Source organism: Andrena cerasifolii, chromosome 6 (genome assembly GCF_050908995.1).
Source record: "Andrena cerasifolii isolate SP2316 chromosome 6, iyAndCera1_principal, whole genome shotgun sequence".
Taxonomy (NCBI): Eukaryota; Metazoa; Arthropoda; class Insecta; order Hymenoptera; family Andrenidae; genus Andrena; species Andrena cerasifolii.
The window spans coordinates 3500376-3525050 of NC_135123.1; the positions used below are offsets into that span (position 1 = coordinate 3500376).

Genomic DNA, 24675 nt, shown 5'->3' on the forward strand with positions numbered 1-24675 from the left:
ATACTAATAACCGAGTCAAGTTGAAAAGCGGAATGCGTTGTGTCGGAATAAGTCAACCGAAGTTTTTCGCAAACATCTCGGAAACGAAGGTCGAGCGGCGGTAACATGTATAAGAAAAAGTTGCGCTGATGCATTGTGGGCCCGCCCGCGGGTCAAGCTCGAGCTCAAGCTGAAAGACGGAGCGAGACACAGTAGGGGAGACCGGGTATGGTTGTCACACGGGTACGTTGTCACAACCGCTATATCAAAGAAACTATAAACAATAGGAATGTACTGACAATCCATGGCGATGCGTAAACACATCGCCGCATCCTCCCCCATCGTACAAGTCGTTGTGGAGTCGCACGGAGACACGATGTGTCATTGTTTGTTTTCGTGCCCTCGAACTAAATTACGCCGTATTTGCTATCAAGTAAGTACAGGTTGCTTCTTAGTATTGACTATAACATTGTTGCATTATTCTCGTAGTTTAGAGTTTGTTTTCTAACTTACTGTAATGATTTTTTTGCATTTTTTTAACTTTTTAATACATGAATAGAGAGGTGAATTTGTTTATAGGTTTGGGGCAAGTTGTCACAGAACATTTGGGATTAGGTACTTGCCGCATGTGACAACTAATCCCGATGTAACTTGCTGTAGATATCATGTGATATTATTTTCTTGTTTGTTTGGCAACAGTTCTCTATAATAAAGCCGCAAACTTATAAGAAGAAGATGTTCAGAGGTGAGGTGCACCCGGAATTAATGTTACGTGCGGTTAAAAATGGCAATTACACAATAAGAGGGATTGCAAAGGATTATAGTATAAATTACCGCATTCTAGCGCGATATTGTGAGAAATACAATGAAAAATTATATTACTTTCTTAATTGAATCGACTTTTTATTCATAAACTTAGCTATCCAGATACTGCGACAACCAACCCGACCTCGGGGTATGTCACAAAATAGTTTCTGTAAATAATGTGAATTAGCTCCTAATTTGGTTGACAAAATCCACAGGACCAATTTTTTTTATAAAGCCGGACGTACGTAGTTTATACTAATCTAAGTTTGAATGTACTTCTCTGCAGCCATAACCAACAAAAAATCAAAATAAGAAAATGAGACAACCATACCCTGTCTCCCCTATCAAAGTGTCGTCATCAGGTCGTCGGTTCTCAATAATAACTGAAAATAATGTTGAATGTGAAGTGCACTTATATTTATTTATACTAAACCTAACCCAACACTACCCCAAATTATAACCCCAAAGCAAGAAATTTAAAATATATTTCTGCGAATATCCCGGAAACTAAGACCGAGCGACGGTAACATGTATAGGAAAAAGTTGTTCAGAATCGTGTCCTCGACAACATATTCAAATTTCATCAAAATCGGGAGGAATCGCTAAAATAATTAAATTACCCTTTCTTTCATTTATTGATCTAAAAAGAGGAATCAATTTTTGTTTTAATCGAATAAATGCATGGAAAATAGGGCAGGTTCCCGTCACTAGACGAACGTGCTCGGCGTCAACCTTTAAATACGTTTCTCTCGAAACAATTTTTCACGTACCATCGCCATGACAAAAAAATCAATTCTTGCCCGAATGTAAAAATTCAAACGGTATTCTACTCGTAAATGACACTGACTTCCGCGTCACCCTCTATTGCGAATTTTCATACCCTCAATTTCATTTACGAAAAATTTTTGTGCGAAAAAAACCCATGTTTCGGGGACTCTATCGTGTGAACATTTGGCAATCATCGCCCAGTTGTTTCTTAACACTGCCTAAGGGTAGCGCGATAACCACACATGTGTGATCACGGTGTGATTGGCAGGTGTTCCGATTCTGTACCATTTACCCTAGCGATTTTGTGTGCCGATTTCTGTTTAGTTCCCCTGGCCGCCGCGAGAGGCGTCGTGACTTAGAAGGCATATACATATGTGTTAATGAGATTGTGGTAGGAGAGATTTTAATGGCATTAATGGGCTTGCCAGAAAAATGCTACGCGTAATGGAGGGGGAACATGCCACGCATGCGCGTGATGACCCTGTCATTTGACTGAACCTCGGCGGCGATTGGTTTGACATCACGGGGTCATCACGCGCATGCGTGGCGTGTTCCCCTTCCACTACGAGTAGGAATTCCATACCAGGCCTGCATATATGTAAATGCCTTTGCAACAGCCACGAAATCTGCCGGCCGTCAGAAGAACTAAGACGAAAAAGTCACACATTCTGGACAGGAGTCGGGACACCTGTCTATTATACCGTGTGTTTGATTAACGAATATCTTTGGTTTTTTGATTTTGGATGATCCTGTCTGAAGTTATCGTGGCGATAGTGCAGGCCACTTTTTTTACAATGCTGCAGCACGCAATGAATATCAGAGGCACGGGTGGGCAAAATAAAATAAAAAATTCTTTGTACTCTACAGCAGAATAAGGTGCAAAAAGTTTTTCTAGAAAAAATCATAAAGGTCATCTATGTTTTCGCGTGATTTGCCCGGGGGGTTACTAATTTTCATATAAATTCCTGACGATTAAATGAAGCCGCATAAGAAGCCGCATTCGAAATTCACTGTTAGACTTACTTATAATGAATTAGAAACAATAGATATTATTAGATAGTAGATAGAAACAACTTTGACGTATTACTGGGAAGCACATTTTATGTGTAGGTTGTAATGTAGGTATGTACATCCTATTCCAAATGCTTGCGTAATTATAATATGTAGGTACTTGGAAATTTTATGGCAGTCATGCTAAAGGTTTCTTCATTAAGTGTATGTTCCGTTCATTCGCCTGTATATACTATAATGCTAACACTCAAGCTCGGAGAACAAATTATGAGCACTTAGTATAACGAATAATGCGTGTATTACACGTACATCTATCATTTCGGCACAAATAAGTACGAGTAATCTAAGAAAAAAGGTCAGCGAATTTAGGAACAAATATAGTACCTACTCACGAAAGTAGCAAGATAAATATTAATGACAGTAGGGTTTGTTTCATGGAGCGTTCACGGATAGGGTGAATATTATCATTCAAAATTCATTGAAAAATGTTTTGATCGATAGGCGTGTGCTATCGATTAAATAGACTGAGAATCTATATCACCCTATATTCGCCAGGATTGATGTGCAGACCTAAGTTGATTGAACATTTTTTGTCTATTTTTTCGAGTACCCACCTATGTATTGTGTATTCTTAAATTATTTGATCTCTTTCCTAAGTAGATCACCCTATATATTCAATTGTTGCGATATTGTTTCACTTTCAGTAGAGATAATATGCGACATTTAATTACACAATTCTTAATATTTTATTTATAAACATAAAGTTTAAGAAAAATATGGACAGAGCATAAAAATGATTCATATGTGTGTTAATATTTTCAAGTTTCAAGGGTACATTTAAATTCCACGACAAGAAGAAAAGGATATATGAGCATGGAATTCTTAAATTTTATTTTCGTACATAAAATATTTAGAATTCTTAAATTTTATATTTATAAGTAAAATATTTAGAATTCTTAAAATTTATTTTTATAAATAAAATATTTAGAAATCTTAAATTTTATTTTTATAAATAAAATATTTGGAATTTTTAAATTTTATTTTTATAAATAAAATATTTAGAATTCTTAAATTTTATTTTTATGAATAAAATATTTAGAATTCTTAAATTTTATTTTTATAAATAAAATATTTGGAATTTTTAAATTTTATTTTTATAAATAAAATATTTAGAATTCTTAAATTTTATTTTCATAAATAAAATATTTAGAATTCTTAAATTTTATTTTTATAAATAAAATATTTAGAATTCCTTTATTTATAAAAACAAAGTTTAAGAAAAATATGGACAGAGCATAAAGACGATTCATATGTGAGTGTTAACATTTTCAAGTTTCAAGGGTACATTTAAATTCCAAGACAAGAAGAAAAGGATATATGAGCATGGAATTCTTAAATTGTATTTTTATAAATAAAATATTTAGAATTCTTAAATTTTATTTTTGTACATAAAATATTTAGAATTCTTAAATTTTACTTTTATAAGTAAAATATTTAAAATTCTTAAATTTTATTTTTATAAATAGAATATTTAGCATTCCACGCTCATATATCCTTTTCTTCTTATATTTTTACAAATAAAATATTTAGAATTCCATACTCATATATCCTTTTCTTCTTGTCTTGGAATTTACATGTATCCTTGAAACTTGAAAATATTAACACTCACATATGATTCATCCTTTATACCCTGTCCATATTGTTCCCCACGTTCTTAATTTCCTGTATGCCATAATCAATGTGGTGTAATGTATAAAATACTGTGTGTGTATATATATATATATATGTATGTCCCTATGTATGAACTTTTTCAATGTATTTCCTAAGGCTGAACAGTATAATATAAAGCAACGTAAACTCAATGGGGTACCTACTGAATTTGAAATGAATTTTGAAAATCTAAGTTCAAATTCATTGTTAGCAGTCAGCAAAACCCCTGGGAACAATTTTTTAAATTATCGGACTGACATAATAGTCCGTGGATACATCGAAGCGTTGATATGCGCTGACACGTTAATGAATTTTCACTTCTTTCACCTCCCATATCTCAGAAACTAATTGTCACCTCAACTTGGAAATTGATCGTGAATGATGTCTCATTACAAGGTATCATTTGGCACAAAATTCAGTTCCAAAATCGTGAGACCAAAAAGAGGCTATTTCTTGGGTCGCTCTTTGTCGGCGCTTCAAAATTTTGGCGTGTAAGGTGTAGGACGGGAAGAAAAAGCTGAAGTGATTTCCAGTATTCCTAGCTCCTTCATTCCAATAGGATTCGACTGTGTATGAAAACTGTTTCTACCGTATTAACTATGTTGCCATTTAATTCGACATAAAAACTAAATGCATCGAATAATGCCCAGTTTAAAATGAAACAGTACCTACTTTTATATTGGTCAATTTTATGGTCTTTCTAACTACAGAATAATAAGAATAATAAGATCAGCCAAATCCACTCCCATAATGTATTTATTATAATCTATCGAGTATAGGACATGCTATTATAATTGCCACATTTATTTTCCAATGAATTTTGCTCGTTTCCGTCATTATTGTCGTTTTTGCACCGAATCACTATCAGAATCAGTGAAAGTATCAGAACCACTAGAGCACCTATTTTATTTGAATGGCTCGAGACGTCGTTCTTCTTGGACAGACGTCACTGTAGGTATATCGATATAACCCGATAAACTTTCTGCAATAAATTCACTATTACGTTTACCCATTTTAGATAAGTAAAAAGACGCAGTATGTGTATAATCAGTGACGGATTTAAGAAAAAAGGCCCAGGTGGCAAACGTTCTGATGGGCCCATTTTGGGGAGAAAATGAAGAGGTAGTTTACTAAAAACGAGCCAAGTGTAGTAGTACGAAAAAAGTGTAGTGTCTGGATACCTATACCTAATCATAATTTTTTTTGGAGATGGGGCCCTGCGGGGTCCTTTTGTGCAGGGGCCTAGGCGGCAACTGCTCATCAGCCGCCCTGCTAAATTCGCCACTGTGTGTACTTATAATACCTCTATACTTCCAAACTTATCGCGCGAAAACGCAAATGAACCCTGAACGAAATCTAGCAGACTGTTTCTTTCCTTTTATACACAAATTGTTGTATATTCAGTTGAAGACAAATTGTAATGCAAAATGAAGGGAAGAATGCGCATAGTGATAGCGAAATCGTGCCGTACAATGTGTTAACAGAATACCCTAGCAGCATTTCTGGTTGGCCCACAGTATCCCCAAGTTGGGAATTAGTTGGCCATCAAAATGCCAACAGTAAATGCTACTAGGGTACTATCCCAGTGAATCGTGTGGTTTGGCTTATTGGCAAAGAATATAATTATCCTTGGAAAAACGGCGCGTGTCTACTCACGTGTAATGGGAGTATGATGGGCTGGCCTGGTCGATGTGCGTGGCTGTTGACAAGCCTTGCACGATGGCAGCCGAGGGATCCCTAGCTGGAGAGGAATTTTGGGCTGCCGGTACAGCGTGGTGGTAGCGCTGGCACATTTCGGCCAAATTCCAGCCATGGGCATCCATATATTAGCACTGCTTCGCTTTTCTTTGGCGTACCATCCATTTCACACGCGTTCTGACACTCCCTCTTCTTGGTCCTTCTATCGTACTGTTTAAATTCACTTCCCGGTACGATCGGTCACAAGGCAAGTCAGCTTAACGCGAGCCGCAATGAGAGACACTCGTGTAACAATTGTTCGTTCGTTGGCCCGAAACTTGGAACATCGCACTCGAATTCTGATCCTCGACGGCGATGTTAGGCGTCCAACTCCGTGATCACAATCTGCTGGCCACAAAACAGAACAGAACGATGTTAGTGCATGGGACTCTGTGACAATTTGTAACACGAAGTTCAACGAGAAAGTTGGAATAAGAATGTTGGTAAAACGGATTTATAAGCTCGTCTGAAGACAAAGTTAATGAAAATGTCTACTTGCAAGGAGAGGTTCCCAGGTGTCCGCCCCCGATTGCATTGAATTTTGGATATGTTTTAGAGGACCGAAAAGTAGGGTATACGTGTTTTTTTAAAGCGGCCCGTTTTCATATTTAGGGGGTGAAACCAACCCTCAAAGTTATAAGATTTTCAGGTGTTCATCTCCGTTTGCTTTGAATTTTGGATATGTTTGAGAGGAACGAAAAATAAGAAATACGTGTCTTTTTATTTTGGTCCGTTTGCATGTTTTCGGGGTAAAACCACCCTCCAAATTTCATAAAAATAGTTGGTGCCCGCCTCAGATTGCTTTGAATTTCGGATTTGTTTTAGAGGGCCGAAAAATAAGAATTACGTGTCTTTTTATTTTGCCCCGTTTACATGTTTAAGGAATAAAACCACCCCTCCCCCCAAATTTCATAAGAATAGTTGGTGCTCGCCTCCGATTGCTTTGGTTTTTGCGTGTGTTTTAAGGGGCAGAAAAATAAGATATGCGTGTTTTTTATAACGACCTATTTGCCCCTATGTTTACCCCTCAAAGCTATGTGGGTGGTTTCACCCTCTAAATATGAAAACAGGCCAAAATAAAAAGACAGGTATTTCTTATTTTTCGGTCCTCTAAAACATATCCAATAACCAAAGCAATCGGAAATAATCACTTGAAAATCTTATAACTTTGGGGGTTGGTTTTACTCCCTAAACATGTAAACGGGGCAAAATAAAAAGACACGTATTTCTTATTTTTCGGCCCTCTAAAACATATCCGAAATTTAAAGCAATCTGAAGCGGCCACCAACTATTCTTATGAACTTGGGGGGTGGTTTCACCCCCTAAACATTTAAGCTGGCTAAAATAAAAAGACACGTATTTCTTATTTTTCGGTCCTCTAAAACATATCCAAAAACCAAAGCAATCGGAGATGAACACCTGAAAATCTTATTACTTCGGGGGTTGGTTTCACCCCCTAAACATTTAAGCAGGTCAAAATAAAAAGACACGTATCTCTTATTTTTCGGTCCTCTAAAACATATCCGAAATTCAAAGCTATCTAAGGCGGGCACCAACTATTCTTATGAAATTTTGGGGGGTGGTATCACCCCCTAAACATTTAAGCAGGCCAAAATAAAAAGACACGTATCTCTTATTTTTCGGTCCTCTAAAACATATCCAATAACCAAAGCAATCGGAAATGAACACCTGAAAATCTTATAACTTTGGGGGTTGGTTTCACCCCCTAAATATAAAAAACGGCCCGCTATAAAAAAAACACGTATATCTTATTTTTCGGTCCTCTAAAACATATCCAAAATTTAAAGCAATCTGAAGCGGGCACCTGGGAACCTCTCTTTGTTAATTAATTTTTGTGGCGATGAGTCGGTAATAAAGCTCAACTAACAGGTGGGCTGAAATCGCGAAACGAGATAATCATTGGTATCTGGCTATGATATCGATCGATTTTCTATTCGTGGATCAGTGATTGAGCGTTAATCACTAGTGCGCGCGGGAAATCAACGGAACAGTTATAATCACTGTCGATACGATCATCCATCGAATAAAAGCTATCACGATGTTGCACCTGGTCTAATGTAGAAAAATAGAGAAGCAAGAGTCACGGAATCGATCCAATTCATCCCTGGTATTATCCAACGCCCGCGGTCACGTTTCAATCACGTTCTAATACACCAGAAACCACGCGTAGGTATAAAATTAATTTATTGCGACGAATCTCTGACATTGGTAGAACTGGACCAAGTAAGGGATCCCATAGGCTGAACTGCGTGCGTCAGGCTTGTAACCAATCCGAAGCGACCAAAGACTAAATGTGATCTCCGAATGTAGAATATGTAATTATTTATTTCCTTATTGTCCTGGCTGACGAACGATCCAATTACCGTTAAACGGTGCGCCAATAATTTCGGCTGGTATGTGGTGCATGGTACAGCGGGCGCGCTTTTAAAGTTATAATTTCCTACAGGAATTAATCGTCAACTACTGGGTTGGGCAGGGAACGGCCGTGGCGCGGCGCAGCGGTTTCCTCGTGGCTCAAGCGATCGGGTGTTAATCAAGTCCGCGTCGGTGACCACCGTATATCGTAAGCCAATCGATAACCAATAAATTACTAACAAGTTATCTGAACGAACGGACAGTAAAACGTTGGGTTTCCCTTTCTTCTGGATGCAATTAAGCCACGGAGGGGGCTTGCATACGTTTTCGCACCTAAAACTATGAAAGCAGATACCTGTGCGAGACACTGCGCGATTACGAACGCGACCCGCGTATCCTTGGCACGTTGCGAACTTTATAAATGAGGCTGAAGTTTGTCGCGTCTGAATCATCTGGCACGCTCTTGCAGACGCTAGCTAGATTTTTATAGACGTTAAAGTCAACGACATGCAAATATGTTAGCATGTTTTTTTATCCCAAAGCTTGAAAGGGTGGGCAGCGCAAGGACTAGCTATGCTTTCAAGCGTTACGAACTATTTTCTTCCATAGATCTTTCGTTTTTAAAATGCAAGTACGTCATTTCATTTCAATGGATAATTTTGAAAATAATAATTTCGCATCGGTGATCAGGAAATAATAGAATAATCAATCAATACTTGATTGCAATATTTAAATCATCCACTAGTACCTAATTACCATCAAATTATGTCTGCTACACCCGGAACGTGTAACAAAGTGCTTCCAGATAAACGAAATGTTCGTTTGCTTTCAATAAAGTTTCCTACAAACGTGCAAATTGGGATATGTCTATGTACCTACTAGGTATTGCTGCAAGAAACTGAACAGAGAAGGAACAAATATTACGCATTTGTCTTTAGGAATTACCAGTGTGTTCTGAGAATACTCTTTCCAACAGAAGACATTACATAAATCTCTTACATCTACTGCAACAAATAACATCATCCGTTTGATAAAGTAATTACAATTCCATTTGTCATTACACGAACGAAACATAATAATTATTTATCGTGTTCAGCACATGACGATTTGTTTTATAAGTAAGTTATAACATAATTATAAACACATTCCTGAATACATTATTGCTTTCATCGGTGGTTGATTAATCTTTTTCACGTACAATGTGAACACATATCGACTTTTACTCATAAAATAACGTGCGACTGTTTGCATTTCAGGCATTCCTTTTGAAGTTATGATTGTTTAAAATCAACGATTATACCTGTTCAATCTGCTTTTTTTACAACTTTAGTAATGTAGTAAAGAGAGTTCTAACCCAAATTTGAGTTTTGCATTCAATACACGTTCAGAGTGGTACGATAGTCGTTCAATACAAGTTCAAAGTGGTACGATAGACGTTCAATACACCATACTACTTTTGACTGGCGCCATAGGTGTATTGAACGTCTATCGTACCACGTTGAACTGTATTGAACGTCTATCGTACCACGTTGAACTGTATCGAACGTCTATCGTACCACTCTGAACTGTTTTGAACGTCTATCGCACCACTCTGAACGTCCATTGAACGTCTATCGAACCACTTTGAACGTGTATCGAACGTCTATCGTGTCACTTTGAACGTGTATCGAACATCTATCTACCACTCTGAACGTGTATTGAACGTCTATCGTACCACTCTGAAGGTGTATTGAACGTCTATCGCACCACTCTGAACGTGCATTGAACGTCTATCGTACCACTCTGAACGTGTATTGAACGCAAAACTCAAATTTTGGTTAGAACTCTCTTTACTATACTACTAACTTTCCCACCATATTTCCTGTAAGTAGATAATTGCACTTTTATAATTCCTCGGGACGTATAGAATTTTGGTGACGTAATAAATGTATGTAATACGACAATGATAATTATGAACATTCAGGTATCGAAAAATGGAAATTCATTTAAAAAATTAAAAATGAAGTTTTAGAGACCTCCAATTGTTTTTTTTTTCAATTTAGCTTTTTGGATAAATGAGTCTTAAATGTGTTATTTTAACTCCATTTTTTTTCTGCGTGTTTATAACAAGCTTATAAACATACATGTACACGCGTTTGAGAAATCATTAATCCTAACATTATTAAATAATTAATTTTCCACTGAGTACACATTCGGGGCAAAGTGACCGGGGAAAACCGAGCTGCAAAGGATTCAATGCCAGGAGTGCAATTTATGGGCTCATGAAGAGTGCGTTAAGCATCTTATTAAAACATCGTTATTTTTATGTGAAACCTGTCTGCCAAAAATTATTGAAGCCCATTTGAAAAAAAAATTTAGATAGATAAATATATGTTTTTGTTGAAAAATTTATTTAGATATTATAAGTACGTATTTTATTAAAAATTATGTATGTATTTATTTTATTTATAATATGTCAGATTGTTCATGTAAACAAAGTTCCTTTAAAAACACATTTTCAGAAGAAAATGAGTTTAGGTTAGTAACACAAAGTACAAAGTTACAAAGTACAAATTATTAACATTAAGCTTGTATTAATGAAATATATTTAAAAAAAAATAGTTTAAATAGTTTAAAAGTTCTAATACAGTTGATTTTATAATTATATCCTTCATTAGAACACGTATTTTATTTCTGCTCACTTTACCCCATATATGGGGTAAAGTGGTCGATTTTGCATTTTCTTTTCAAGTTGAATTTTAATATACCTTAAGTTTATTTTAAGTATTGATATTCGTCATTTATCAATAGTAATGTTCAAATTATATTACAAATCTATTTTCACACATTTTTATTGAAAGGGAAAAATTTTATTCGACTTCAAACATTTTTCGTCCCACTTTGCCCCGGTCTCCCCTAAGCATACAAGTTGGTGTCAACATCAATATATTAAAAATCGAACATTTAAAATTTCATACTGTAATAAAGAAAGCGAATATTTCATGCAGTTCTTTGTTCTTCAACCCTCCAAGAGAAGGAATGAAAATCAAAAGCCTCGCAGACCTTTCCAGCCTGCTTAAAAATCCATATTCCTCGCATTCCGGCCGTCAGAGTTGGAACAGCCGCCAATTACGACCATCGAATTTCCAAAAACGTCGAACGAAGTGTTGCAGGCTCGCGGCAACGTTAGAAAGTGCGGCCAGCTCGGAACGTTGATTTACAATTTGCAGATTTTACAGGCCGCCTATATCGGACAATCTCGCGCGGGTAATTGTACGCTCATTACGTCGTTTGCATATTACTTTCTTCGCGAGTCTAGTCACCCGACCGACTGGGAGATGCATATCGCTGGAAGAAAGAAAGGAGAAAAAAAATATATGGAAAAAGCGCCGAGACGTTCGCGTAGAGACCGACAATTTAAGCGGGATTTTTCAGCGCGACATCGTTACGCGACTCTGCGGCATTCCGCGCGCTTTCGTGCCTTCATCCTTGTAATGACGCACGCCGTTGCGGTGCGGTGCGATGCAACGAATATCGCGGCGTATCGATCTGGCATTGTGATTATTATTGCGTTATGCCTTGCCACGATTGAGACCTCCATTTGCGACATGGGTTACGACCCTGTATTTTAGATTCTGACCCCATGGTCATTTCCTGGGCGAGTGCGCGTGTCCCTGTGCGCGAGGAATGTCGAATGGTGAAATTCGTACTAGTATTAGGCATAGGGTTTATACCTTCCCTCTGAAAAAAATTGTCAAATAAATCAGCATCGTAAACCGTCGCTGCCAAAACCATGCGCAGCTTTCGAACTTTGCTGAAGGTTGTCAAAAGACAAGTTCAGGAATTTCTACGTTACAAATTAAGTGGGATGGCGCTGCACGCGCCGTTGTTTTCACTAACGTACACTTTGCAGCAGCACACGTTGCGAATATTCAGCGCCGGCGGAAGGTACGGGCGAAGCGAGCGACCGCCCCACAGTAGGGTGGTCCTTATTTTTCGACTTCCTTTTTTTTTTGGTCGCACCCCCCTAAATTGTGACACTTAGTGAGAAAATGATATGTGCAAAATTTTAAAGTTATTGGACAAAGGGAACTCGTGCCACATTTGCGTTAAAGTTTCGAAATTTTAGTGATTTGACGTTAATTTCGCACATCATTGTGTTCCGCTATTATAAAGGAGTTAGTGATTGTTTTTTAATAAAAGTCCAATTTCTACGTGAAGTCTCATTTCACGACTTCCGATATTTTTCGTTGCACCCTCCAAAATTGTAACACTAGACGGAAAAATGATCCCTGAAAATTTTCAAATTGATTGGATGTCGGCAACCCCTGTCGCACTTTAATTAAAGTCTTGAAGTTTTAGAGATTTTATGACAATTTTTTAAATAATTTGATACTGCCCTATTATAACGGAACACTTAATAGTTCCTTAAAAACTATTGTTTGTTCTGATATGTATAATAATGATATTTAAACAAAACTTTAAATAATTTACTCAAAAACTTGTGTCGTAGAATCCCACGACCACGTGGATCTGGAAGTTAAACTTGACATGTAACGCTGCGGTTTAGTTACTGTATGCAACTACGTGAAAATTCCAGGCTTTTTCCTATGAAAATGCTTCTAATGAAAGAACTTTCTAATATCATAGAAAAAATATCATTATCTGGCAATCGTGAATATTACCGCGTTTTACTTGTCAAATTTTTTAATAGGTACAATATACTTACAGACATTTTAGGAAAGGACCATTCATTGTGGAAGAACGACATGTTATATCAGAAAAGTTTACAAAGTGCAACACATTTATAAGTGGTAAATGATACCACTGAACGTTATGTCAAACTTATATCACAATATAATAATCTGCTGACAAAAAGTGAGGCAGAAAAACAATATACTTTACAAATAATTGAACATTATAGGAGACTTTACTCTAATGAAAGCAAATTTACAAACACAGAATATATATTGAAAAATACATAGAATTTAATAATATGCTAATTTATTACCTTCAATCTATAATGTATAACTTAAATTTCAGTAGAGAGTATTTCGTTTACAACTATGTAAAAAAAATTATTCCTAAGTACTAATACTATAATCATTATTACAAAAACAAATAATAAACTTTCTGTGCATCAGAAGAACTATAATTTGATTCGAACAACCACCCGACTGCGCACAGTAGTTTATACGCTGCGTTATATACTAATTTTAAAAGATAAAACTCAAAGATTTCGTATATATTTCTGTAAGTAACATACATGTTATTATTATACATCTAATAAATTGTACTTTTATTAAAAAATATTCACTGATACTTCAAAAATAGCTGAAAACAATTATGTTCGAAACTGACAAGAAGTCACTAAAATTTCAAAACTTTAACCCAAATGTGGCACGGATTGCCATTATCCAATCACTTTGAAATTTTGCACATATCATTTTCTCATCAAGTGTCACAATTTAGGGGGGTGCGATAAAAAAAACTCATAAAAAATGTTGACCCCTATAACTAAGGACCACCCTACCCCACAGTGGTCGGAAATCCCCATATCAAGGAAAAAATATAGTAGCATCAATGTGAAACCCTCAATTTATACAAAACTTGGTATCCCGGGGTTTTTGAGGTCGCTGATTACAAATATGTAGTCAAAATTGATAAAAACAAAATATCTCCTTAGTATAGGAGATATTTGTGTGTCAATATTAATGATTAAATTAAAATATCTCCTAAACTAATAGTTTTCCGACACAAGTTAATACTTTGTCATAGAAAATGATGAACTGAATAATCCAGTAATGTATTAAAAAATATATGATTCAGACGTTACTAACACAACCATCTTCTCGTCGCCGTCGACTGTTTCACAGCCGACGATACAATGTACGATATCGGCCTCAAAATGTACGTATAGGGACGTGGTAACAAAAACTGGACGCGAACGGTCTTCACCAAGCCAAGTGCGATTGTTGTTGAGAAACTCAGATATTATTGCTGTTTACTAATTCCGACACAACGGATTCCACTTTCCAACTTCTCCCGGGTATTAATATTGGTTGGGGCTAGATCAGTGCGGGGGCGCATAAAGCATGGTACCGAACCGATGTGAATTTGGGAATACTAAAAATGAGACTGCAGTTACAAACATTGCGCGATGAGGTTAATATCGTACATTGTATGTTGACTGTTTCACAGTCGACGGCGACGAGGAGGTGGTTGTGTTAGTAACGTGTGTATAGCTAGACTTCAATGTATTATACCGAAAGTTTTGTTATTAATACCTTAGAAACTAACAAATACCCGCAGCTAAAATTTTAAATTAGAGAAAAATATATATAATAAATTTTTTTTAAATAAATTTATTATTCAATTTTATATCCCCCCCCCTCCTCCCGCCCAACCCCTCAAAATTTCGGTTCATTCCGGTGGTTGGGTCATACCGTAGTATATCCCAAATTGGAAACGCCACCTTTAGCATGGTAGAATATGCGCTTTGCCAGTAATAGAACCTTGACTAATTTAAAAGATGGTTTCATAGTTTCTTGTTGTTATAGCTTCATATCCATGAGAATCGTTGAGTAAATTTCCTTTTTAGTCAGAAACTTCGTATGCTGGAAATGCGGCATTTAAAAACAGTCGAGGGCCATTTTACCTCATTATACTCCAGGAGTACAGGATCAGCGTTGTATCCTGCAACCCGCGCTCGCGCGAACAGGTAAAATGGCAACAGCGCCTCGCGGACGCATTCCACTACAACCATGCATAGTGTTGGCTAGAACCGTGGTTTGTGAATCACGAGTGATCCGATCATGTTCATTTCCAAAAACGGTGACTTTTCACAGTGATCTGTGATTTTCATGATCGATTCTGATTGGTGCAGGCAGAACAGTGATCCGTGATGTTCGTGATCGCTTCTGATTGGTGCAGGCAGAACAGTGATTCACGATTTTCGTGATCTGATTGGTGGAATGCATAACTGCTCATTGCGCGCGCCACATAACCTCAATTTCTAATTTCTCTCGAAACATTCTCAAGTCCTCACCGTGCTTATAGAATCTCAGTTGTATATTTTGAACCAATGTAATCGTTCTTGATCTATTTAAATTAACGAATATTTCTTCACTTTATTTAAAAAGTATAATGCATGTGTGAATACTTTAGCCAATCAAATCAGTGCGTGCACACATTGACTATTTATGAATGTATATACTAGGTATATATTCTCTGAATTAGCACGCTCTGACTGTAACACAAGCTATATTGAAGTATTTTATAAAAAATAATTCAATCAAGAACAAGAATTACGATCACAGTAAACAATTCACTCAAGTTAAAAAAAATCACGATCACGGTCGTGATTTAACTTCATTCACGACCGTGATCGTGATTCTGCGATCACTGTGATAAATCACTGTTAGTGATTTTGCACTCCATCCCTAGCCATGCACCGTCCCGGCGTTCGGAGAGCTGCCAGCGACCGCTGGACAGCACTGATGCCCGAGCTTCGAGAATTTTGGGATGGTCTCTTTCAAATTAACGTCGCAAAGAGCTATTCCGAATTTCCCGGCCCGGGTTGCAAAATTTGGGGCCTTTTTCGTATAACTTTTGAACTATAAAAGTTATTGGAATGCAATTTGCGCCGAAAAATGAGTAAAAAAATTTCCCTCTTAATGATGGATAATTTAACATATTTTACATTTACTTAATTTTTTTTATCAATTTTTAACCATAATTGCTGTAAAAAGCTTTTGCAAACTGTTTATTTAATACTGTATTTAATGTTTTTTTTAATTCATGGTGTTGATAAACAATTGTTCCTTATCTATACTTTCAGAAATTGAGAAATTAAATTTTTAGTCAATTATGTATTAGTTCTGCAGGCCTCAGAATCTATTGTTCTGGTTTTCTTCATTTGGAAATTTTTCTAAAATATTTGTGTCTGAATGTTTTAGCTACTCATACTTTTTTTCTGGAATTTTTTTCTACAATTTTTGTGTCTGAATGTTTTAACGTTTTAGCTACTCAACGCCACGCCTATAGCGGCTTCCGTTACTGTCATTTTTTGGAACAATGCGCCATTATTGTTTCTTTTACACGCAGGTCGCGAAAAATTTCACTGTACAAGGGTATAGCGCCGCGGTCAACCCTGTCGTAGCTAAAATTTTTTAAATTGAGACGGGTACGAGATCAGTCGACATTATTTTCAAACCTCATTACAGTAATCTGGGGTGCGAGTGGTAAACCGATCATATTAGCGGAGCACGCGGCTCGATTACCTGGGCCGGGAAATTCCCAATAGCTCTTTGCGACGTTAATTTGAAAGAGACCATCCCAAAATTCTCGAAGCTCCGGCATCACTGCTGTCCAGCAGTCTGTGGCAGCTCTCCGAACGCCGGGACGGTGCACGGTTGTAGTGGAATGCGTCCCTGAGGCGCTGTTGCCACTTTGCAAGTTCGCGCGAGCGCGGGTTGCACGATAAAACGCTGACCCTGTATACCTACATACTTAACAAAGGAGGATCTCGAACACGAAAATTCCAAAAATTCTGAAACTTTGTGAATATGTAGGAGATTTCCTCCTGGTTACAACGCAATTTATGTTTGCTGCCCAAATTCACTCGAAGGGGGTGAAATTAACCCCACAAAATTCGCCTATTTTCCGATTTTGTGTTATAACTCGCGAACTGTAAGAGGTAGAAAAAAAGTTTGAGGACAAACTTTACTTCTGTTAATTAGATGTAGCATTTGGTAACAAAATTATTTTACAGTTCGCGAGTTATAACACAAAATCGGAAAATAACCGATTTTTCAGGGGTCAATTTCACACCCTTAGAGTAAATTTGGGCAGCAAACAAAAATTGCGTTATAATTGGGAGGAGATTTCCAACAAATTCACATAGTTTCAAAATATTTTTTAATTTCCGAGTTCGGGATGTTGCCTTGTAAGTATATATTCATTAATTAAGTATAAATAGGTATTCATTAAAAAGCTGAAATGTTTTCCTTGGGTTTGATACATCGACCAAAAATGTCAATAGAATGCCTATTCATTTCGCCAACTGTGAAACTACATTAATTGTTGGAGGTAATTTAACAGATTTTAAAATAGTTTCACCGCTTTTAAATATAGTATACCCGGAAACTTTCATAGTGAGATACTTAAATTGGTTAGCGTAGTGAATTGGAGCAGCAGATCTGACAACGTCGCATACATTCGGAGCGTCTTTTATAAACAAAATGACAGAAAAAATGTTCGTATGAATTTGAATCGTCGTTCGCTATTTAAATATCTGAACATATCGATTGTGCGACGTTGCCACGTCGACTGCTCTACGTGAATTCTATAACATTTGCGCGTAAACCTATTTTTTATGGGCATTTACGAAGAAATCATCTGGTCAGTTTCGCAGAAATTAATAAATTCATTTCGTGACATTCCGGTGTACTTTTGTGCCAATTTTGGAACAGTTCTTGAATATAGTTTTCCTGTTTCAGCCGAAAACCTGAAACTATAACCCCCTTTTTCCGACTCTGCTATTAGCCACTGTGTTAAAATACATCAACTTTAATTAACAATTTCTCAATAACTATGTGGTAAATCCATTTTAAACTTTGTACAAGGGTTTCTTGTATTCGAAATTACCTTTGAGCGAAATTTAAAAGAATTCTGGAATTTAGTAGAATATTCAGGGAACTACCTTAAGATCACGATTTTCACTCCAATTTAAGGACGATTTTCGCTATCCGTTTAGACATAGACTATACCAAGACAGTTACGTTCAAACAAAGATGCTTGCAGCCAGTTTCTATACTATCAATTTGCATCCGACCGCGGCCGATTTAAATCGCTAATAACCTAGTAGTGGTTAGAACGTTACAATATTTTTCTAATCATCTCTAGAAGATTTATGTTTCTGTGGCTCTACTGTGAGAACAAAGCGATGCTGTTTTACCAATGCTCATAAGATAGGCAGGTATTAACAGAAAAAGAATACACGAACAGCATTGAAGATTGTTTTGAGAAGTGATTCACCCCGGGAACTGGGGCATGAAGATTTCTATCATACAAATTAATACTCCTAACAAATCTTGTTCAGAAAGAAACAACGAATTGTAAAATAAGAGTCTTATATATTATATATAAAGCAGAGAGCTACTATATGTTTGTGTGTTTGTCTGTCGACTAAAAACTTTTGAACGATACACTCTGGGATCACGAAATGTGCCTCAGCTCATTATGCCTGACTAATTCAGACGAGTGTAACCATCTTCCCCAAAAATATTACAAATTTTTTTTTTTTTTATAAAATCAGAAATTAAATTTCGGTCGAAGCCGAGTAGTAAAGCTAGTATGATTATAAACGCTACAGTGATTATATTTAATATGATTATTGGAACCTGAATATTTTTAGATAAACAAATACTTTTAAATGCATTGAAAAGTTCTTTTTAAAAAGTTCTGTGAACTTGCTTGAAAATGAAAAAAGAACACGAATCTTTTATAAAGAAATTGAAACATATTGTGATTATAAAGAGTATATAAAGCGTCCAAGAAAACCAAATACTGTCTGATAGAAATGCACACTATCAACAGGTGTCCGTTCATACGCGTTCTCTCAGGATGAGATGTGTATGCGTATGTACTTATCAGCCGAAACATTGCCGACGAGAATATCGACCGGCCTGTGACTGCTTCGTGACGAATTCGTTACGTTATATATAAACACCCGCATTTAAACACCTATAACGTTTGTCTGAACATAATCGTCCTGTTTCTACTCCGCGCCAGAACAGACAATGACCAGACGCGGCAACACTCTCCAAAGGATTTTGGATTTCGCATAGTGATATAAAAAACTTGAGAAAAGTAAGAAAATTACGCCAAGTACATGAAATCAAATAAATCACAAAAAATAGAAGATAATGATAATTATAAAGTAAAAAAAGATGTGAAATCAAAATGAGCTGCACGTACATAAAGGCAATGATAAATACAAATAAATGTTTTAATACGAATAAACATTTTATTCAAAATACTTGGCGCTGGGAAACAGAAAAAATGTTAATTGTCCTCGTATTAATAATTTACAATAGCTTCCTTACAAACTAAAATACATGAATATATATATGTACATATTAGAAACGCAGTCAGATTTATTCTACAAATATTTAATTCTAATGTCATACGTAGCATATGCGCACGCACACATACACAAAGAAAGAAAAAGATTAATTAATGCAATTTATACATATTTATTCAGTTTAGCGGCACCAATTCGGGACGCAGCGCTAAGTATTTTGAATAAAATGTTTATTCGTATTAAAATATTTATTTGTATTTATCATTACCTTTATGTACGCGCGGCTCATTTTGATTTCACATATTTTCTTATTTTATAATTACTATTATCTTCTACTTTTTGTGATTTATTTGATTTCATGTACTTCGCGCAATTTTGTTACTTTTCTGAAGTTTATTATGGAGATCTCACTTCTTTTTACAAAGATAATTTGCATAGAGAATGACTTCAGATAATTTTCAATATTATAAATTATTATTATAAGCTAAGTAAGTATCTCCGGCGCGGAGCGCTCGCGCCGTCTCTCGGATTTTTTTTCAGTTTTGGGAGTATACGAGCGGCAACTGTTTAAGATTCAAACGTGAAATATGCGTTTTGTAATTTAAAATAAAATAATGGTCCTAATAATAAAAGCTGGATTTCAAGCAGTAAATACCAGTGTATTTCGACAAAAAAGTTTGACAAAAGGCCTAAAATTATTACAAAGTTTTCATGCAAGTGAAGTTCGAGAGGAAATTGATGAAAATAAGAATCATCATATAATTGGCCACGTTTTAAGAGAAACACCCGCGGCGATTAGTACAAAAAATAATGTAAATATATATAAAGTTAAAGTTGAGGTAAATACGTACTGTTTAAAATTCCAAACTATTATAAATAAGTACACTGTAAACATTACATAGGGTTTTCCAATTTCAGTACAATTGTTTTATTATGTGCTAGCTATAATAAACCCTATTATTTCAGTTAAATCTAAATAGATCCGTAAAAAATACAACTTGTAATTTTGTAAAGGTGGTAAGGGCTTTTGCAAGCATGCTGCCTCTATTTGCATTTTCGTTAATGTTGAGAACAGTTATTCGAACTAATTTCAAACATTTAAAACTTCCGCTAATTTCACCCTCATTTCTTTCCCAGTATATTCAACCACATTCGATTAATCATCCCCCTTGTCACAAAAGTGACCGCGAGGCAGCGCTGTCCGCGGTACTTACCTAGCCTATATTATTAATTGATGACTGGATAATTTTTTCACCCTCTCGGTTTTTTTTTTAAATATATTATATTGTCATCCAAACTACGCACGCCTGCAAAGCTTCAAGACAATTGGATTGGTGGAATAGGTTTAAATTGTTTTTCATCATTTAAATTAAAAAGAAATTCATTTATGTATATATTTGTAAAAACACGTTTATAACTTGGTTATAACTTGACGGTAAGCTGTCAAAATTTGGAGTAGATCGCATAGTGAAGATAGCGATTGACGAACGAAACGTGTGTTAGTTCCGTTTTGGCTGAAGGTGTGCGTGAAAAAATTTATTGGAGAAGACGAAGAAAAATCTTAAAGGACAATGTTAAAAATAGGTTAATTTTAGCATCGACGACCAAAGAATAATTCTTTCGCAGATCGATTCTATACCTTCCAAGGAACAAAAAATGTATTGGCCACATTTCCGAGAAGTGGCGGGAAAGTTGTGAAAAATGAGGCCAAAGTGAATAATCACTTAAAAAATCATAACAAGGATTATTTATATCAATTATAACGAATTAGTATTCTGTATAATCATCAAAGTGGTGATAAGTAATGTTTTATCGATATTATAAACATCGAAAACAAGAAATTCTTCTAGTAATAGAACGTAAATAAGGATAAGTAATAAGTGTTAAACTAACAAGGAGAGTATTTTAGGTGTCCGCTTCCGATCATTTTGATTTTCGGATATGTTATAGAGGACCGAAAAATAAGAAATACGTGTTTTTTTATTTTTCCCCGTTTTCATATTTGGCGGGTGAAAACTGTGTTCAAAGTTAGGGGTGAAAAATCATTTTTGTGGAATATCTCGAGAACTATTAGAGATAGGGGAATAGTGTCAATGGACGAATTTTGTGTCTTTGAATGCGAAATATGACTGACTCGCCAGATTTTCAAAAATCCACAAAAATGATTTTTCACCCCTAACTTTGAACGCAGTTTTCATCCGCCAAATATTAAAAAAGGGGGAAAACAAAAAACACGTATTTCTTATTTTTCGGTCCTCTATAACATATCCAAAAATCAAAATGATCGGATCCTTACTTACGTTCTATTACTAGAAGAATTTCTTGTTTTCGATGTTTATAACATCGATAAAGCATTACTTATCACCACTTTGATGTTTATACAGAATACTAATTCGTTATAATTGATATAAATAATCCTTGTTACGATTTTTTAAGTGATTATTCTGCCAGTAGATCATACTCCGAAGAGAATGAAAGCGAAAAATTCGCTCCCTGGTCTCACAATCAGTCATATTCTTGCACTTTGGCCTCATTTTTCACAGCTTTCCCTTCACTTCTCAGAAAAATGGCCAGTACATTTTTTGTTCCTTGGAAGGTATAGAATCGATCTGCGAAAGAATTATTCTTTGGTCGTCGATGCCAAAATTAACCTATTTTTAACATTGTCCTTTTCGACTGATCCATGAGACGATATTACGATATCTCTGTTATCCGCGGACCGATTTTATTGAAATTGGTCTTATTCGAAAGCTTATATGCGGTTTACATAAGAAAAATGCCTTTAAATTTAGAAAATAATGCAGGCGTGATGAGATATTAAGGAAATAAGTTTCAGGTTAGGTTGGAATAGCCCAGCGACGAGTAAATAATAGCGGTAGATTCACACTCTTTGTTTACTGTTCCATCAAAGAAATCAGTAATTGTAAAATGCTTCGACGAGTGGAGGCCTACCGCCGCGACGGCTACACGGGCAGTGAGAATCCGCCTTTACTCCAACGCGTACGCGTCATTCACCTTATAACTTTATCACCGCTTTAAGTCGGATTTAGACTAAACAGAGTTTCGTGTTACCTTCGTTGAAAAACTAACCACGGAAGGCCTAGATTTTCGCACTGATTCCCTACAATCCACGGTCTCATTAATCGCGCTAATAACAAGGTGCCTTCGAATTGTGCGACGGACGGGTTCGATGCGGCGGGCTAAACGCCTAAAACAGTTAGATGCATATGTGCCTACACCTGTGAACAGCTAGAGGACAGGTCGCTTATGGAGCTTTATTCCATTAGATTATTAAATTTTTAATCAAAATTTTATTCGCTCAAAAGTACATGTATCGACGTGTTTCCACAAACATTGACTGAATTTATTTCTTCTTTGAAAATTTCGGATAAATAACTATTAATTACTGCTGTATATGTGGTTTTTGACGGTGGTTTGAGATGGACACGATGTTGTCGAAATGATTTAAGTGAAAGTAGAAAAGAAAACGAATGGTTAATGCTCCTGTGGTAGGGTAGACCGGGGACGGTAGTGACACTTTGACTTTGGAATGCGATTACACGGTAACTGTTACGTTTACAACAAAAACTCTTATTCGGAAATGTTACTTAATGTTCTGACATCATTGAGCCACAACAGTTTCGCTGTATGTCAAGTAATATCCAAGTTATTAATAAAAAATGAGAAGCGGGTAAAGGTGTGCATGGAGTCGATGCTAGCATAAATTTAACTTTACAAAATAAAATATTTATTTATTTAAATTATATTAATAAATGAAGAATGTAAAATCTATAACCAATTATGTGGTATCGCAATTGTGGCAGAAATAAAAAAAGGGTTTGACTGGGGCATTCTTCCAGATCTGCTCAATTCTCACATTGAATATATTTCACCCATTTTCGCCTCCTTTGTCACTAGTGTTCCTTCTCGAGAATTTCTAGAGAAATTTTATAAATGTTTATTTCTTATTTCTCAAGAAATACTATTTTTCTCGAGAAACTTGAGTCTACGAAAATTATTATAAATCTCATTTACTTTCGAAATTGAATTTTTAGTTAGTTCAATTTGTATATTACTAGTTAATCGCGAACGTATAAACACATCTGCAATTTATAATAAATCTTATTAGTAGCATTAGAACCTATATGAATTAAAATAGAAAATCTCAGTAGAGAAGATTCGATATTATTAATTGCTGAAGGTGTTCTTAAATTTTTATTTAACAATTTAGAAAAATGGTATACCTACTGAATTAAGCAATGAGTTTCTTGTGGTTATTAAAGAGGAAATATCGAAAGGAAGAGACGAAACAATTGTAGCCTTTATAAAATTGTTGCATAGGTAATGGAGGATCTCTTCAAAAAGATTCAAAAGACGCGTTTGTTATTTAATATCCGCGACAAATATGTTTATAACGTCAAAACAATTTTTAGGTAGCTAGACTTTTCGGAAATATTACAGTAACCATAATTCTCCTGAAAATACTGGAAAATTTACGGGTCCTTAAAATGAAGGATTACCATTAAGAAAAGAATTAGAGACAGCAATCGCAGAGAGCCTCCAAGAAATTAGTATCAACCAAGAAGACGATAAATTCTGGATTTTAACAAAGGAATTTCATATTTTGCAGTCCACTGGAAGGACACCCAATTTACCATAACTTTTGGATATGCCACGTAGGATTAAGTCAACATCCACTCAAAACGAAAGAAAATTTTCTACAGCTACAGATTTTATCACAAAATAGAAACAGATGAAAAACCATTTTAAAATAAAAAAGTAATGTTTCACTTTGCACAAATTTTGTATTAAATAAATAAATATATCAATTGTATTTAACATCTGTTTTTTCATTTATACAAGGTTTGTGCAAATTAGACAGGAACGAACAATTTAAAGGTTCCTTCTGTTTTTGATAAATATTATCAACATTATTCCAAAAATATAAATTTTGTGATATTTTTTTCAATTTCTCCAGAATTCTCGAGAAGTATGATGTGATTTCTGATTTCTCGAGAAGCAAAAAATATCGAGAAATCAGGAACACTATTTGTCACTATTCGGTTCTGTTCTGTGCTTTTCAACTTAAATTATAATTTTTTACTAACGAGACTCTTAAAAGTGCTAAGCAACGATCAATACTACTTTAAAAAAGGTCCAATTACAGTTTAAAAAATCTAACAAGCACTACTTGCAAAGGGAGTGTTTATATTACAATTTTA

At 35.6% G+C, this 24675-nt stretch overlaps 1 protein-coding gene across 3 annotated transcripts in view; it reads right to left on the bottom strand.

The window, feature by feature from the left end:
* Positions 1-24675, bottom strand: part of LOC143369734 (uncharacterized) — a 167250-nt gene that overhangs the window by 137835 nt on the left and 4740 nt on the right. For 2 of the 3 annotated variants that reach the window (XM_076814061.1, XM_076814058.1), the window contains exon 2: positions 5932-6357. In XM_076814061.1, the coding sequence (XP_076670176.1) occupies positions 5932-6098 (167 nt within the window). In that variant the 5' untranslated portion in view covers positions 6099-6357. Of the gene's footprint in view, positions 1-5931; positions 6361-24675 lie in introns of all 3 variants that reach the window. The other variant, XM_076814060.1, reaches the window with a different exon arrangement.